The sequence below is a fragment of the Bidens hawaiensis genome, unplaced genomic scaffold, assembly GCF_021521415.1.
Source record: "Bidens hawaiensis isolate Kalapana, Puna unplaced genomic scaffold, B.hawaiensis_p1.1 tig00031418_1, whole genome shotgun sequence".
NCBI classification, from domain to species: Eukaryota; Viridiplantae; Streptophyta; class Magnoliopsida; order Asterales; family Asteraceae; genus Bidens; species Bidens hawaiensis.
The window spans coordinates 13,244-32,636 of NW_027505212.1; the positions used below are offsets into that span (position 1 = coordinate 13,244).

General features: G+C 38.9%; 1 protein-coding gene across 1 annotated transcript; it reads right to left on the minus strand.

The window, feature by feature from the left end:
- Positions 1 to 8,083: 8,083 nt before the first annotated feature.
- LOC143611519 (protein TRIGALACTOSYLDIACYLGLYCEROL 4, chloroplastic-like) lies at positions 8,084 to 12,049 on the minus strand. Its single transcript, XM_077085719.1, has 5 exons — positions 11,762 to 12,049; positions 10,718 to 10,973; positions 9,884 to 10,241; positions 9,069 to 9,406; positions 8,084 to 8,390 (listed from the first exon to the last, which is right to left on the minus strand). Exons 1-5 carry the CDS (start codon positions 12,046 to 12,048, stop codon positions 8,196 to 8,198), a joined length of 1,434 nt encoding a protein of 477 aa, XP_076941834.1. The 5' UTR covers position 12,049; the 3' UTR covers positions 8,084 to 8,195.
- Positions 12,050 to 19,393: the final 7,344 nt, after the last annotated feature.

The following is a 19,393-nucleotide window of genomic DNA, read 5'->3' on the forward strand; positions in this document are numbered from 1 at the left end:
GAGGGGTGGGCTCCTCGCGCTGAGCTTTGCACATGAACTCAAAATGAGTCATGCGCACAAGTCCAAAAGGATGGACTTGGGATATGTGAATCCCATGAAATTGAAGCAGCGCACACATAAACCTTGTCATCGGGAGACGAAGGTTGCAGTGAGTGAAAAAATGGCAGTATAAGGAGATATAGCCGGTGGGCGGATCTGCCGCCGTTTGCCCGGCCGCCGGGAGCAGACAGACGTACTCAGGGAGAAAACCCTGAGAGGCGATGAGACTGTCGAAATCAGACTGTCTCAATTTGCAGGGAATCTCATCCCACCTCTTCACTGTCTTGCCCTTCCCCACCTCCTCCGACGAGGCCTCGGCAGCCCGTTTTCCCTTGCCGGTCTTCTTCAAAGTGGACATGACTAATGATTTTACACGGCGTTTGCTGGGGGAGATTGTGGCGTCTGGGTTATCAGACATACAACTGTGAATCAAACAGAGGTTACTTCAAGAACAGAAATCTGGAAGCAAAAGACAGGCTCTTAATCGGAATAAAAATGGAAGGAAAGAAAAAGCTCTGAAATAACAATGAAGATGAAGAATAACAACTCAAAAGGCTTGCTTTTATAGGCCCAGAAGAGAGAGAAACAGGTACTGATCAGAGTTCACGCGCCCCCACTCGCAGGTGCAGGCCAACGCGAGCGCGACACGTGTTCCTGACACTGTGTGAGGGGACATAAAAGGGAACGAAACAGGTACTGATCAGAGTTCACGCGCCCCCACTCGCAGGTGCAGGCCAACACGAGCGCGACACGTGTTCCTGACACTGTGTGAGGGGACAGGAAAGGAAACTGTAGCACCTCGAGCACACGAAAAGTCTGACACATGTCTCCATCTCTGACGCATGTCAGCACCAACCAACCACGTACATGGACGATTCATTTCAACCAAAAGGGTAGAATTTCGCGCAACGATGAGAAATAAAAAAGGAAAAGACAAACCCTATTAAAAGAGAACTATTAAGTCTAATATCTATCTTACCTCGCTCGCGCGAGACAAGACACACATTAGACTGGGGGGCTTGAAGAGGTATGTACCCGCCTTAACATCGAGCGGGGCGGGTCAACCCACAAGATATAGACAAGAGGCTTGAAATCAAGATATCATGAAGGCACAAAGCCAAAACCTATGCGCATGGCGCATATCACATATGCTCACGCATATCACATATGCTCACGCATCACGTATGCTCACGCATATCACATATGCTCATGCATCACATATGCTCACGCGTATCACATGCTTACGCACCATATATTCTCTCGCATATCACATCTGCGAGTGGCGCATCTGCGCGTGGCGCATATCACATGCTCACGCATCATATATGCTCACGCATATCACATCTGCGCGTGGCGCATCTGTGCGTGGCGCATATTACATATGCTTGCGCATATCACATCTGCGCATGAAACATCTGCGCGTGAGAATAAAGAGAAGACCTCGCGCATCCTCAGGATAGGCGCATATCACACATGCACATAATCAACCTCGTCCTTATCCAAATCAGGATAAGGACAACCTTGATTGTGCTCGTCAGACAACCTTCCAGAAGGTATCATTTAAGGAATAAGAATATGCTGATGTTGACAGCTGCCAATGAAAGGTGGACAACTCAGCAAAACCCATGTGCTACCACGTGATTGCACATGGGTCAGGTGAAATACCTGGGTCAGAGAATAATCAATGAAAAAGCACCAGGTGTCCTAAGGACACGTGGCGCAAAGCAATAGGAGAAGGCCAAAAAGGCCCTAATGGGATCTGAGCCCAATCATTGGAAACCCTAATACTATAAATACCACACCACCTCCACAAGGGGAGGTAAGCAAGAAAATACATTCCAATTCCTTACTCACTCTCAGATTATTATTATCTTCTCCTACAATCTCTTATTCTCACACCGGAGGGTTACCCCAAAGAGGACCCCTCTGTCCCTTTCTGAGGGGTAAGTTCACGGTGCTGCTCGTTTTGTAGGTGGAAGAATTCATACTCCGGAGAACCATCTGTGAAATAGCATACTCATACCCGAGGAAAGTTGATCGTCTACCAGTGAGCCGATCCACGTTTCTTCAGTCTGAGCTTCTGAACTTGACAATATACATACAATACAACAGAAAAAGTTATTAACAAACTAGCAGAAGAGGTATTTTTAAGTTCATTAGTATAACAAAAGGTTTATAAAATGATAGTTCTACTGGTGCATATTATTTAGAATATTCATTAGCTATCATGGTGTCGACAGGTGGCTGTTGCTTCGGAAGAAGTTGCATTATATCAGATTGGAGGATTTTTTTTAAATGAAAGTTGTATCAGCCACCAGAGTGTTCGGTATATCTTTCTTCTTTTTCTTAGTACAAATAACAAAAAGAAAAAAAATAAGATCAGGTAGTGTATGCTATTAACTAACTTATTGTGTTGTGCAGTTATGGAAGTGCGGACTCACCGGTCTTTGACCTGCAAGAATTACCATTGCTATAGGTAATGAAAATGAGATTACCGGTGAAAATATGGGTAAAATGTAAAGTTCAAATGAAATGGGTCAAACTGCTCAATGATCGATGATCTGGTACTCTTTGATCGGAAGTGAGTGGTGGATGAATTAGATGGTAAAAAAGGAGAGAATGTGGCTGAAGGATTTTATAGTTTTAGCCCGCTATCAAGTACAAAACTGTAATTTTGTAGCACTAGAACTATATAGTTGTGTGAAGTATTTGATTTCCGATATAGCACATGAGATTTATGGCTTTGAAAGGGGTACTAGCTTAAGTTTTGTTTCAAAAATCTTTTCCTCTGTCACAAACCTTAACATTCAAAACGACCACCCCTGCAACGCGGGGGTTTCAAAATACTAGTTGAGCTATATAAATGGATTTCTCCGTAGAGAATTTGTCAAGCACATGCTGACATGCAGGCTCGATTTTTTAATTTTTGTAATGCTTTTATTATCAAATTCTATGCATTAGTCATTGTTTATTTTTTTTTTATTTGAAAAGGAAAATGGATTTCTTTTTGGCGAGTTTAACTTGACACCAAAGAAAAAGATTCTATTGAGCATGGATCATGTTTGACTGATACGGTTTGCTCATCCTCTTTTTAACTCTTTTCTTTTCCTTTGTAGTTTTTGTTGAGGATATATGATTCATGTAAACGATGCATTAGTTTCTGCAAATACTTTGTACACCTTAAAAGGGCTTATTATAGTATGTAAACAAGGGCCATATGGCTACTATGTAAAACATAAATATGCAGCCCATATACGCGTAACTACTTTTGTTAATCATCATCTAAACCCCGTCGCATCGCGGCGGGCCAACCTACTAGTTTTAATTTTAAATTTAAATTAGAAGTGCGTTCAACAATGACCCAACAGTGTATTTGTCAATCATCATCTAAAGTCAAGTTATTCTACAAATGAGAACAAAAATGAAAAGGATGAGAAGAATTTATAGCTATACAAAAAAAATCCCTCAAAATAATTTTAAAAAAAATCATAACTTAAAATTTAATAAAAAAACAAAGAAAGTAAAAACACAAAAATGTTTCCACCATGTTTCTTGTTCTTAAAAAAAACACAATATTGAGAGAAAAAGAACATTGTGTCTTTTTGTTTATAATTGTGCTTTTTGTTTATTTCGTAATTAATTGTGTGAAAAAAGACACAATGTCATGGAAAAAAGCATGACATTGTGTCTTTTTTTTTTTTGATATTGTGTTATATTACCCAACATTGTGTTATATTTTGTTCTGCATTGTGTTAATTTTGCGATCTATTTTGTCTTTTGTTCATTTTCGTCATTGTATCTTTTCGTAGTTTTTTTTTAACTGGAATGACGGGGGAAATGTTTTATTTTTTTTTTAATTTTTTCGGTTTCTATTTATATTTTGAGTTATGATATCTCTTTGTATTTTAACGTTTCCCTCATCATCTAAACCCCGTCGCATTGCGACGGTCAACCGACTAGTTTTAAATTTAAATTGGAAATGCGTTCAACAATGACCCAACAGTGTATTTACCGTATATTTGCTGCCTTTATTTGGATTAGTACGTTCGACAATAACCCAACAGTGTATTCACCGTATAATGTGTATAGTCAACATCAACTAATAACAAACATCCTTTCTATACATATTAAATCAGGAACGCTATTTTGTATATTATATGTGATATTCAAAAACCAACACCATCACCATGAAGCCATCAGATAGACGTGCACAAAAAAACCGGTTCCGGAACCTAACCGGTGGAACCGAACCGGAACCGGTTCCAGTTCCAACCCGGTTGGAACAATACCCGGTTTGGGTATTTTTGTACCCGAAAATCGTACCCGGTTCTAATATTTATATGTCAGTACCGGTTCCAAACCGGTTCCTACCCGGTTCTTAATTGGAACCGGTTTGGTTCGTACCCGGAATAACCGGTTCCGACGGGTTTTTTTGAAGGGTCAAACAAAAGTCAAACTAGCCGTTGGAACCGGTTCCAACGGTAATATAGCCGTTGGAACCGGTTTTTTTAGACACCAATTAGCCGTTGGAACCGGTTCCAACGGTAATATAGCCGTTGGAACCGGTTTTTAAGACAATAGATCCGTTGGAACCGGTTCCAACGGTAATATAGCCGTTGGAACCGGTTTTTGGGCCAAACCTATATATAAGTTGTTTCCATTACTTGTTTCACCACCAAACTCAAAAACAAACTACAATACTACTCCTTTAGCAAACCCGTTCCTTTACCCGACCATCCAACTAAATATTATTATGGCACCCATCAAAAAAACTAACAACAAGGCTAAGAAGAGTGTTTTTGTTGCCCCCGTTCCTGTTACGGAGGACCCAAGGGTTGTTACGGTAGTCAACCATAACCGCAACCAAGACGTATGGAAGAATTGGGATTTGATTGTGGATGACGAAGGTTATCAAAAGGCTCGTTGCAAACTATGTGGTTCAATATTAAAGCACGATTCCAACTCTACTTTGAGAAAGCACATCGAGAAGCCATATTGCAAGGCGTTGAAAGGGATTGGCGCGACCGATCAAATTGACTTGGGTAAAGATGGTACACTATTTCGTTACAACACGACTCAAGTTCAAGATAGAATGGCAAAGTTCGTTATTCAACGAGGTTTGCCGTTTAACCACTTTGATGACCCGGAGTTGACGTCGTTGATTCGCGAAACTCTACAACCGAGATACACACATGTAAGTCGTACTACCTTAAGACGTCATTGTATCAGGTTGTGGGAGTGTGCTAAAAAAGAGTTAATCGAGTCTTTTCATTCTTTAGAAGCCATGGTTAGTTTAACTACCGATGTTTGGTCGGCACCACACGGGTTGCCCGAATCATACATATGTGTCACCGCTCATTGGGTTGATCCGGTGACATGGCAATTGATGAAACGCACCATCGCTTTTGAAAACTTCCCGTTCCCACATACCGCCGAAAAATTGTTTGAATTACTTGATGAAGTTATAACGACTTACAACTTGAGAAATAAAATATTTTCGATTTCGTTTGACAACGCTTCAAACAATACTAAGGCGGCTGAAAAATTTATCATTAAATATTCACCACCTTGTTTCGGGGATTTTTTTCATGTCCGATGTGTTGCACATATCATCAACTTGGTTGTCCAAATAGGTCTTGACAATGAACACATTTGTGATGATTTAAAATACTTTAGACTTATGTTACAAGATGTCTTCAAAAGTGGTAAAAGAAGACATCTTGAATATAAGAACTATTGCAAGTCGGTTGAAAGAAAGTATTTGGGGCCGAATTGGGACGTTCCAACCCGTTGGAACTCAACTTGTCATATGTTAAAGTGTGCTTTTGCCCAACGCCAAACTTTACAAGCTTTTCATAACAATCTTGTTGAAGAACGCGAGGCCGATATGTTTCCGGAAAGTGTTTGGGTCCAAGTCGGTTATTTGTTGGAGTATCTTGATGTGTTCAAAAAGTCAACAACAAAATTATCGGGAGTCTATTACCCTACTAGTTGTTGGGTTTTGCAAGAATTGTACTATATGTCTTGTGTTTTTAAAAGCTTTGCGGAGAAGAACAAACTCTTCGAAAATATTGTTGCGGTGATGAAAGAAAAGTTCATAAAATATTTTGAAATCATACCGCCGGTCTTCACTTGTGCCGCCGCATTAAACCCCTATTGGAATGTTAATGGGGTTGAAACAACGATTGAGGAAATATTCGACAATGACCCACTTATAAACTTGATGAATGGGATTCGTGAATCGGCATCTAAGAGGCAAAGAGGAAACACACCAAGTAGCGAACTTGGTCGATATAGTGGAGCAAACTATGTTGAGGGCGCAACGGTCGACGAAATTCGCAATATTGATTTGTTGGCTTGGTGGAAAGGTAAACAAAACGAATTTCCCATTCTATCCGCCATGGCTCGTGATTTGCTTGCCGTACAAGCCTCAACGGTTGCTTCCGAATCGGTTTTTTCTCTTAGTGGGAGGGTGTTATCTATGCGAAGAACAAAACTAACTCCCGAGTCTCTAGAGGTTTGCATTTGCCTAAAGGACCATTTGGATGCGGTGGATCGTGTACAACACAAGGCGAACTTTGAAGACGAAATACCAATAGAGCGTCATATTCATGATGAGGAGGCGGAGGACGGGGTTTCTTCCGATAACGAAGACGAGGGTGAAGACGAGAATGAAGACGAAGAAGAGTTGTAATTATTTGTTTTTGTAAACTTATTTGTAACTTGTTCAACTAATATTTAGTTTTGATTTGTTTTATTATAATTACTTTTGTTACTCATGATTAATTGTTTGTTACTTTTTTAATAACGACGAACATTTTATTCATCTAAAAAATAACTATTACAAACATTATTAAAACATAAACGATACTAAACATAACAACTAAAACATAAAAAACTAAGTCCGTCGTTTTAACCCGGGAATACTTATTTTTGGGTTGTAGAGCCGGACGACTCTCCCACTTCCGTTTTTTTAGCTTCCATTCTTCTTTTCTCTCGACAATACTTATTCGTATGTTTTCGTAATGTCGAGTTGGACGCTGCTTTAAGAAACTTCGAGCAATATTTGCAACGTGCCAACTCATTTGAGTCGGTCATGAGACACAAATCGTAATGAACCCAAACATCGGGGCATCTTGTTGTTTCGATCACCATAACAACGTCATCATTGGTTGCCATTTGTTGTCGGTTTAAGGTTAATTGTGGTTTGGAGTGTGTTTTATAGTTTTGGGAGTGGTTTAACAAGTACACAAACAAACCTTGCTATTTATAGAAAGAAGATAACCTATTTATAGTTAAAAAACCGGTTCCAACGGTCTAAAACGGCTATATAGCCGTTGGAACCGGTTCCTAACGGCTATAATGTTTAAATTTCAAAAAAAACCGGTGGAACCGGTTTTTACGTAAAAACCGGTTCCGGTTCCAACCTACCCGGTTCCTAAAAGTTTGCATTTCTGGGCATCGGTTCGGGTCGGGAACCGAACCGGTTCCTGACTGGAACCGGTTTCATTTTCTACCCGGTGTGAAAAAAACCGGTTCCGAACCGGTTCGGGTTTTCAAGGTGAACCCGATTTGTGCACCTCTACCATCAGAGCACCCACTTGAAGCCATTTTGTAAATCTCATGACACCACAGTAAGCGTAATACATTTCTATCTATCTTTTGATTCATTTATATATACTCATAAGTTGATTGCACTTTTGGATATGAGACAAATTGTTAGATTCATAATTATCAAAGTCGCTAAGGGCACTCAAGACGATAAGCATTCATCCGAGGCTTATGCACACAACGCAAAAAAGAAGTGAAGGCATGAGAAAAATGAAAAAAATTAGATATAGTATAATTTGCTTATCTTACAAAAAAAAAATTATTTTAAAAAGAAACTCTTTAAATTCATATAAGAAAAAACCGGGTTATATAAAACCAATTTGGAACCAACCCCAACCGATTACACCGGGTTAATAACCAATAATGATCATAACATATTTCTCCGAGTTAATAACCAATAATGATTATAATACAGGCTTGGAATTTAGTTTAACGATGCCGAGTTTTAGCCGTGGACAAAGTGATCACTTTGAATTCAATTTTAGGAATGTCCTCTACAAAGTCAAGTAGAATGCATTTAAATCAAGACGTAAACATAATATGAGTCAGGACTCAAAAAAACGAAGCTCCATCATGAACTCCTGCTGCCTCGGTGAGTACCATGCAACGGCTTTTGCAGAACCAAGAACCTGTAATGCATATTCTACTGCAACTACCGGATCCTTCACTTTCAGAAACTTCTCACTTTTGAGATCCAGCTCTACTTCCGAATCCACCCTGAAGCTGAACGGTCCGGCCAGCTGCACCATTCAATTGTAATAGGGGTTAGCTATATAAGGTGGTGGAGCCGGTATTTTTTTCCTATGGGTTCGTGATTTTTCGGTGCTCGATTTTTTCTGGCGTCACAGTTTTCGGGCCCGGATGGGTTGTGTCAAGTCAGTCGTTTGGTAAAATAAATAAAATGGAATATCACTATCATAACAAAAGTACATCGTCGATATACAATAAAATACAAAATCATATTAAATAAAAAGATATTACATATTATAATCGTTCCCTATGCGTTTATAATGTTTTTATTTATTTAGGTACTATGTTTTAGAATGTTAATTGGGTTGGGCTTATTAACTCATTCTATGAATAACTTTAGGATTTTGTTTTTATAATCTATATATGGGATATTATTGGGCCATTTAAAATGTTTCTTAGTAATTTTTATAGTTTTTTTCAAAGCTTTTTATATTTTATAAAAAAAAATATTCATTACTGAAAAAACCTAAATATTTCATAATCAATGGGTTCGGATAATTTTTTTAAAAATAATATAAAGAATAGGTTCGCTCGTTAATTTGTTCCATAGGCTATGTATAAAACCAAAAATTGGCCGGGATCAGCCGAACCCGGTGGACAGAATGTGGCTCCGCCACTGGCTATATATAGTAAAAACACTTCTCATTAATAAATTGAAAGGCGTGTACCTGCTGCTGAAACGAAAGGGTGGCATTTGGACAAGCTTCCTGAATTGCTTCTAGATTAGGTGGTCGAGAATTGTATACATCTTTTGCCAAACGAGCAGCGCCTGAAAAGAAAGTTGAACCGGATGGGAAATCGAGGACGGCCTGAAAACGAGTAAGATCAAGGAACATCTTCTGGAAAGTTCCGTACTGTGCAGAGAGTGACAATGTGACAAATGAATCGGCTAAAACAGCACACTTTCCCCTCCTCACGCCTAGACCGAACCCTTTACGACAAGAACCATCATCGCCAGGTGGCGCCCTAACTGAATTCTCTCCGAAACATGCAGTAAGCACACCTCCTGCACCATAACATATAAAAAAAACATGAAATTTGTATCAACAAATTACAATGGTACACGTTAGCGTTAGGGGTGCATACGAGCCGAGCTACTCGATTGAGCCAAGCTTAAACGAACCCAAGCCTAAAAGTAAGCTCGTTTAATAAACAAGCTTGAGCCCGAGCTTCACTTATGGAGCTAGAGCCAGCTCGCGAGCCTAAACGAGCCTTTCATAATTTTTATAATATATATATTTATATATACTTAATAATTATTAATTAATCTATTTAATATTATAAAAAATATATATTATGTTATATATAAAACTATAATTGAAAAAAATATATAAAATAATAATTATAAATATATAAAATTAATTAAGAAATACTTAATGAGCCGAGCCCGGGCCGAACTCGAGCTTCAAAAACTACTAACGAGCCTAAATGTAAATAAACTATCAACAAAAAAAATGCAATGGTACACGTCAGCGTTGCTTACCAATGACTCCTGTTGCTGAAATATGAGGATCAGAGAGGAATACGTCATATGGTTGCACCATTTTCAACTTGGGTGCTTCACTCCTCCATACATCAACGCTATTTTTGAAAGAAAACGCAGTTGTTGCGGACAAACCAGGCTGTAAAGAGGCGACCATTGAATCGTTTTTATGGCTTCCAAACTCTTTTGGTGGGCCATCATTATGGTTGATGCAGATGTGGTAACTTGGGCCATTATCAGACGAAGCAACGGATGCAAGATCAAGTGCCATGGTCAACGGGACGTCCCAGAAAGTCCCGTCCTTGTCAACAAAAAGTCCAGGAGACGCTGCTTCTAGAGTTAGATTATGATGTGGAAACTGCAAGAAAACAATGATATTTTGTTGGCATAGCAAAGTAAGTGCAAATGTAAATGACACGGAGGGAATAAAGGGGTGCAAACGAGCCGCGCCGAGCCCGATCGGCTCATTTCGATCTTTACTTTTAAAGCTTGGGCTCGGCTCGTCAGTAGTTTTTCAAGCTCAAGCTCGGCTTGCTTACTATTTGTTAATTAATTTTTATAAATTTATAATTATTTTTATATTTTTTAATAACAATATATATATATCATATATATATACACACACACACATATATATTATAAAACTGATAGGCTCGTTTAGGCTCGCGAGCTGGCTTGAGCTCAACAAGCGAAGCTTGGGCTCGGGCTCGTCTATTAAACGAGCTTACTTTTAGACTTAAGCTCGTTTAGGCTCGGCTCGTTCGAGCATTTTCACGAGCCGATCTCGAGCGGCGCGGCTCGTTTGTACCCCTAGAGGGATACTAATTTACTTGCCTGGTGATGGAAAACTGCTTTCTTTCGAGGCGTCTTGTAATCATCATGACCGTAAGATTCCAGGCTTAGGAGAAGAGTATCGTCAGGCGTTAGGAAGAATTCTGAGCAGAAATCAAGGGCATACAAGGACTTATCCCTGAGATGTGTGGCAACGCTTTGGAACCAAGGAGATTCACAAGTAGGCTGCCTGAATCCGTTTTTCTTGATGTTTGATACCAACTTTTGTATGTTAAACTGACCAAGAACTGTACCAAGCCTGCACAAAACAAACATCATTTACCATAACCGAACCGTTAACTGAAAAAATGATTTAACATAACCGAACAAAACCGACGGTAATGGTTAATTGAATCTGATTAGCCGACCGACCATTCATCGAGCCTTACAAGTAAACAACAAATAAAGGAATAAGCAAGCATACCAGCGATCGAGGATCGATATTTAAGATGCCGGTTATCGCAGTGAGATATCGATAACTTTAATATCATGCCATTTATCGCAGTGAGATGCCGTTTGTGTATGTCCGTTCATTCATGTTCGTTAATGTTTGTTCATATATGTTCATTTATGTTCTACATTTAAGTAGGTTCATATATGTTTGTTTATCTTTGTTCAATTATGTTCGTGAGCTGTTCGTTTAACTGTTAAACAAACGAACATAAACGAACACGAACATGTTTATTTTTATATAAATGAACACAAACACAAAATGACAAAATATGTGTTCGATTAAGTGTTCGTGTTCGTGTTCGTTCCTTTATATATAAATTATCAAATATACATGCACATTCCAAATTTCATGTATAAAATTTTCAATTTTGACTGGTTTTGGACAAATGGGAATTAATCAGCGACAAGTCGGTGGGGATAGCTACTAGCAATTAATCGGGATTAATCAGCGCCTAGTCAATATCCTGACTTACCAAATACCTTACTAACTTATTAACTTTCCCGAAAAGTTAATAAGTTAAAAAGGAGCCTAAATAATCAACCCCAAACACCCCCAAAGTACATTGGACAATTAACCAACCAACCAAACCATACCATCGATCGATACCGAGCGAGACAACGCGCTGAAGACAAAGGCCACCACCATTCGTATTCGGGCTCGGATGAATGCGGGAGTAGGACGGCACAAACGGCATAAACATAAACCGTTGGAAGAAGTCAACCTGTTTGGGTCTCGAAAGACGGATGCCTCTAGACAACCCGAGGACGGATGGGATCGGGTCACTGGGTACGGGTCGGGCCACTCCGTTGAGGGTGGACGGAGTGGAGACGTCCAAATCCCATAACCCATCACCGTCTCTTACCCATCTCAGTTTCCTCATTCCGAATAAAAAATAATAATAATAATATTAAATAGATGACAGACTTGTCCTCTTCACTCACCAACTGCTTGCTTCAGTATGAAAGGCAATCGCCGGTGACGTGAATTGGGTAGTAGTATGTGGCTCGTGTCAAGACAACTCAACAAAAAGTCTGTCTTTCTAAAAGAAAGGTGCAGCATACAAAAGGGGTGTGGTTGGCTGTTTGAGATTGCTTAATTTTCACCTGTTTAACTTATTTAAGAGGGTGTTTGGGATCATCTTATAACTTATTAACTTTTGTAACTTATTAAGTTATTGATAAGTTATAAGAAGGTAAAATAAGGAATCCCAAACACCCCTTAACTTTATAAAAAGTTATAATACATGTTATGTTTAGTAGATTGGAGTCTTTAAAATGGTGTTTTATGTGGGGTCTTTGACAAAAGAAAAAGTATTCTTTCAAATTTCAATCAATATCTCATTATTATTTCTTTTTTTAATAAAAATAAAATAAAGTAAAAAAAACTACATTAAAATTAAAGCAATGCATTAAATTAATTAAAAAAAAACGCATGACTACTACTAAAAATAAATATTACTGATCAAGCTTATATTTATTAATACTTTTCTCTTTTTATTTCGGCTAGTCTCCGAGCATGTCCGGTAACATAGTCGATCGGTTCTTGAAAAAATCAAGATCTTTGTCCATTTGCCTCTCGTTCAAGATCTCGGCAAACACCTTGTTCGATTCGGAATCTTGTTGCATCACTTGACAACGTTGATTCCGAAGGACGTGTAAATCGGCGAGTCAACAGTTCATTTCGTTGAATTTTTCTCTCAGTTTCACACTCGAACCCGCTGACGATGACCCTGCCGATATCCCCTTTCCACGACTTCTTCTACCGCCCGGTGGAGGTGACTCCGCATACTCATTCCCATTATCACCGACTTCGTCATCGTTTAAGTAGATGTTTCGAGCATCGTACTGTGACGTTTCTGGATAAACCGAGGATGAGGTTTTGGACCTTTTTGCCCGCCGCCTACTTCCGGACACGATGGGGTGTACGACGTTCCACTTATGGTGATTACAAGAATGATAACATTTCATGTAAATAAAGGTGCGCAGCCATCGTCGCCGCAATGATCTTCGCGTCACCAACACCACTACCCCATGAGTTAAAAAGGCAGTTGCAAACATATTGAAAATCTTGGCATTTGGCATTTATATCGGACCATTTTCCCGATATAGAATCTGGCTTTCAGTATTTATCCCTTTTGGTCATTATCTGGAAAAAAAAATTCTCAAACTTTATCCCAAAATATGCCTAATCTTTAATAGTTGGTTATTAAAAAAATTAGAAAACATATTAGTAATCGTTAATATTTTCTTTATATAAATAATTAGTACATAAAGAACAAAAAAATATTAAACACTTGCAACATTCAGGATCTTCCGAGACCGCGGTCCACGATCGTGCAAGGGTCAAATACTCCTCGGGAGTCCACAACATAGTTGTTTTTTTATTCCGAGGCTTGCTCACGTCTTTCTTTTTTGTGTGACTGCCCTCATTCGGCTTTGCTCGAACCGGTTTTTTTCGACTTGCTCGAACCAGGTTGTGTCTCCAGTTCGTCTTGAAATTCCTGATCGGGTTGCTTCTCTGGCACCATCTCGCCTTGTGTCACCGGGAAGTTCGGTTGAGTCAATAGATTAGAACCACTGGCTTGTAAGTTGGTGGGCATCCCTATATGTTGCATGTACGACAACATGTTATGGTCAATCGACTGAGAGGTTGGGGGTTGGTTGACTCGCTTGGGTGGTGTTCGGTTGAGTCGGTTGGGTAGTATGTGTAAGAATAAATCTTTACTATATATAATGCATCAAAGGAGGGCAAATTAAGACGTTTTAGTTTTAAGAGATATACAAACCATGAAACACATGGTACAACCTATATAGCATGTTTAAGAGGGGCACAATGGTCATTGAAACTTTAAATACCACGTGTTTTTTTAATTTCATCAATAAAGTTACAACATTGCCCCTCTTATCTTTAATAACATTTTTGTTAATTTGAAGAATAATTACAAGTTTTCCCTTCATCTTTACTAATATTTTGTTAAATTTAAATAATAGTTATAAGTTTGCCCCTTCATTTTTAGCATCTATTTGACAACTTTATTTATTTTTTATTTTCTTCTGATTTTTTCTATATATATATTAATCAGTATTTGTGGTTTAATTTGAATATGATTTTGTATGAATGGTGATGAATTTGTGTTAATTGATTGAACTAATTGTAAATTGTAAATTAATAGTGTGTATTGCTATCTAGGATTTGCTTCAATATGTCTATGTTGTTTTATGAATTGGTTTTTTACACTTATTATTTAATTGTTGTGCAGATAATTTGGGTGTTTAGAAGAAGATGGTGATAATCCTTCAATTCGAGTTGCTGATGTCTGACGATGAATGTCTTTTGTTTGATTGCGAAGGGGTAAAGTTTTAGTCGTCTACAAACCTTATTAGTGCTTGGTTTTTATCCTCAGAAGAGTTGTAATACTTGAATTAATTTAGCATGCCTTGATCTGTATTGTAAATACCGAGTGAATTTGAATTTCAGTTTAAGGTAAGCCCTAAATAATAGATCCACATAATGCATATTTCAAGTTGGTGTTAAATGATAAAAGACTACATTTTTTCACATGGTGTGTGTGCTTTGTAGAATTGTGGGGATAATAATATATACTATCAGCAGTTCTGATGTTAATTATAGGTGTGATATTGATTGAAAGTTGGGGATCAAATTTATTAGAAGGCAAAAACATATTATTAATGTTGTATATAAGCATAAATAAACAATCTTTTTACGGGTAACAGAAAAAGATTTGCACTTGATGGTTCATTAGTGCAATTCGTATCTTTACTATATAACTCATATATCTAAGCTTTACTAAAATGAGTTTTTTAGTATAGGTTCATCAAGAGTGAGAAAGTGGTGAAAGCAAGAGCGAGCTAGGAGCAAGTGATATCACTATTAATAGCAAAAGAGTGATATTTCAGGTGCACTCGTGAATTGTCAACCTTATTATTGAAGCATTCTTTCTTTATGAGATTCTATCTGCTTCATATCTGTGAGTGTGTAATTTTTGGTATTTTATTCTCATTCTTGAACAGAATCTGAAAACGTAACGAAGAAGAGGTGTTGGGAAAAGCAAAAAAAGATCTCTCGGTCGTTATCAGCATGTAGCTCGACTAGAAAGTGTAGTGTAGCAAAAGGAAAACTTTCTTATGCTGACGAGTTACAAGTTCAAGGTGTTTCTAATCCTGAACTTTTAAGGGAGGTAAATACTTTTTAAAGTGTTTGTGGTTGTCACACATTATCGTTTCCATCATGTAGAGAGGTAAAATATATTTTAAGTCACTCAAGCGGTCACAGGCTTTTAAATATCGTAGAACTACTTTTACTTTTGGAGAAGATCCTGGTTAGCACTGAGAATAAAAAAACCGAAAACCAGGTCCTAAAAAACATGAAAAAGACCGAGCCTAGCATAGGTGTTCAGTGTCCAGGCCAGTTTTATTATTGAAAAAGATCGAATCTAGCATACGGAGTCAGGTACTGAGGTTGAATTCAATGTGCTAGCAATATATAGAAGTTTGGGTGGTTGTCCAAGCGGGTATGTCTATATTGTCATTTTTAAATAAATTGTGTTCGTATTATTAATTTTGACTTATATTGGGGGTTTTTGTGTTGGTAACTTAACTGGAGGTGGATACATTATGCAGTTATAGGGCTTATTTCATGAGCAAGTCAAATATCAGAGCTTGGTACTCAAGAATTGAATATCTTTGGGTATCAATCAATCAATCATGCCCAGTAAAATCCCACCGACAGCAAAGCTATAAGTAGGGTCTGGGGAGGGTGGGATGTAGGCACACCGTACCTCTATCCAAAGGAATAAAGAGGTGGCTTCCAGAGAGACCCTCGGCTCTAAGTACATGTGTATGAAGCAAAATAAAGAAAATCAAAGTTTAACAGTTATATAAAAACTACTACTAATTATAATAATATTAATAATAAGATCACAGTTTAACAGCTATATAAAAGCTAATAATAATTATAATAATAATAATAATATATGTAAGGGAAATACCATTATGGTATGTGACCTAAATAAGTTAAGTCTAAGCCCTAAGGTATTGAATTCTCTCTAAAAATCCTTAACTTTAATTCTACTTCTCCACGAATTCCTATCCTCAACCATGTCCTCGGAGAGGTTTAGGTCTATCAAATCATGCCTAATCCTCTCATCCCAAGTCAATTTCGGTCGTCCTCTACCCCTCCTCCCCTCTATAATAATGTTTTATACGGATCTAACAGGATTCGACGTCTGTCTTCTCTTTACATGTCCAAACCATCTCAATCTCCCCTCTCTTATCTTGTCTGCTATGTTCGCCACCCCTAATCTCTCACGAAACCCAACGTTTCTTATTCAGTCTAGCCTTGTGTGCCCACACATCCAACGTAGCATTCTCATTTCTGCTACCTCCATCTTCCGCACTTGTGCCTTCTTGATGGCCCAACAATCTGTTCCATATAGCATTGCAGGTCTGACTGCCACCCTATAGAATTTTCCCTTTAGTTTAGTCGGGAAACTCTTGTCGCACAATATACCTGTGGCTGCTTTCCATCTACACCATCCTACCTGAACTCGGTGGGTCACATCACTGTCTAATTCCCCATCGCTCTGTACAAATGATCCTAAATACTTGAACTTCGTTACCTGCGGGACCACCTGCCCTTCAATTGTGATCTGTGCGTCTTCATTGTCGTTTATCCCACCAAAATCACAGTGTAGGTACTCCGTCTTAGATCGGCTAATCTTTAAACCTTTTGTCTCTAAGGTTGTTCGCCACTCCTCAAGCCTCATGTTTAGATCTTGTTTTTTCTCAGCAAGTAACACAATATCGTCTGCGAACATCATGCACCACGGGAGAGTCCCCTGAATCGACTTTGACAACTCATCCAAGACTACTGCAAAAAGAAACGGGCTCAACGCTGACCCCTGGTGAAGACCTACCTCTACAGGAAAGAAATCAGTATCCCCCACTGGCGCACGGACACTTGTTTCACTCCTGGTATACATATCCATAATTATCTCTATGTATTTCCTGGGCACTCTTCTACCCTCCAAGCACTCCCAGAGCACCTGTCGTGGCACACTGTCGTAGGCCTTTTCTAGGTCAATAAACACCATATGTAGATCACGCTTCTTCTCCCTATACTTTTCCATTAATCTTCTTATAAGGTGTATTGCCTCTGTGGTGGAACGCCCCGGCATGAAGCCAAATTGGTTGACCGTAACATGAGTTTCTCGTCTAAGTCTAACCTCAATCACTCTTTCCCATAGCTTCATAGTATGACTTAGTAGTTTGATTCCTCGGTAGTTACCACAACATTGGGCGTCTCCTTTGTTCTTATAGATAGGAACTACAACGCTGCTCCTCCACTGGTCTGGCATCCTACCTGATTTGAGAATACTATTGAACAGAGTAGTTAACCACATGACTCCTTCCTCCCCCAGACACTTCCACACCTCGATGGGTATGTTGTCTGGGCCAACCGCCTTAGACCTTCCCATCCTCCTAAGTGCATCCTTCACCTCTTCTCGTGTGATCCGTCGGCAGTAGCAGTTATTCGATTGTTGTCGTTGAAAGTTTGTGTTGTCATATTCTTCTTGGTAAGCTCTCCCATTGTTAAAAAGATTGTGGAAGTAGGTTTGCCATCTTAGCTTGATGTCCTACTCCTTGACCAGTACATGCCCATCTGTATCCTTTATGAACTTCACCGGTCCTAGATCTTGCCTTCTACGCTCCCTGGCTTTGGCAATCTTAAACATAGCATGTTCCCCCTCTTTTGTTTATAGACTTTCATACATCCGTTTAAAGGCCGCCTTCTTTGCTTCCGCCACCGCCTTCTTCGCCTCTATCTTGGCCGTTTTGTAGTTGTCCCTCAATTCCACTCACTCCTCCTCATTCGTGCACCTCATTAGCTCCCTAAAACATCCTTGTTTGTCCCTTATTTTGTCTTGCACTGCGTCATTCCACCACCAAGACTCCTTATGCCCACTTGTCTTTCCTGTTGTGATCCCGAGAGTCTCCTTTGCTACTTGGATGATCTTTGTCTCCATAGCTTCCCATATATGGGTTGAGTCCCCATTTAGTCGAGCCCGCGTATGCAGTATGAGTTTATCCTTAAACAGTAGGAGATTTTCGTCCTTCAAATTTCCCCATCGAATTCTCGGTGTACCTTTCTTCTCTCGAACAGTCATGTAACACCCCGACCAAAGGCGGATTATACATCGGGGCGCCACATATTGCTTCATTACTCGCGACACTATTGGTGTCAATATTTATTAATACACATTTTATCGCGCACGCGCAGCGGGGAAAATAAAGAACATAAATCAAACATAAATCAATATATTATAAATTATAACATTCAAACAACATTAACTTGTCTTGATACATTTTAATTCTAGGTCCAAAAGTGAAAACGTCCTACGTGTCCACAAGCTCCAAAACAGCTACTGCAAACCTGAACATGTGTTAAAATAAACGTCAAACACTTGCGTGTTGGTGAGAAATCAAGTTTAATACAATACATAGATAATCATAAATCTGCGCGCAACATGTGTATGTCTGGTTTTCAACAAGGGTGTAATCTGATTGGGACCAACTCTAAGATTCATAAGACTGCCAGTGCTCACAATTGAGCTCACAAACAAGACTGTGCATGTGTAAACAAAAGAGAAAATCATAAACGAATGTTCTCCCGTGTTCATCTAATGGTACCATGAAAACTGCGGAATAGACCGACAAGACGGTTAATGATCCACACATACAAATAACAGCCAAGTCTACGTCCTCAACACATGGGATACTGCGCGACTAAAGTTCATAAACAAGTTTAAGACTCTAAGTTTGTATGAACACATGAACATCCCAAAACATTAAAAGCAAAAAGGGATTAGGTACGAGATTACTCACTTGATAAACGATGCGGTGTAAGATAAAGCAAGAACCAACTTTAAACAAGCACAAGTTAACCTATAAATAAGATTATTGTTTTAATGATTTGTTTCAAGTCTTGATTATAAGTTAGCATAATAATAAGTATATATTACCGGAAAAGCAGGGCAGAACAGGGAGGAAGACGGAGGCAAGAGAGGGAGGCGGCAGAGAGCAAGGAAAACAGGAGAGAGTAAGTGTAGTGTGTGAAGTGTTAAGAAAATAGTACTATATATAGGCAAACCCTAGGGGACACAAACCCTAGAAAAAGGGGAAAAGATCTCAAAAGTAAAAAGTTCT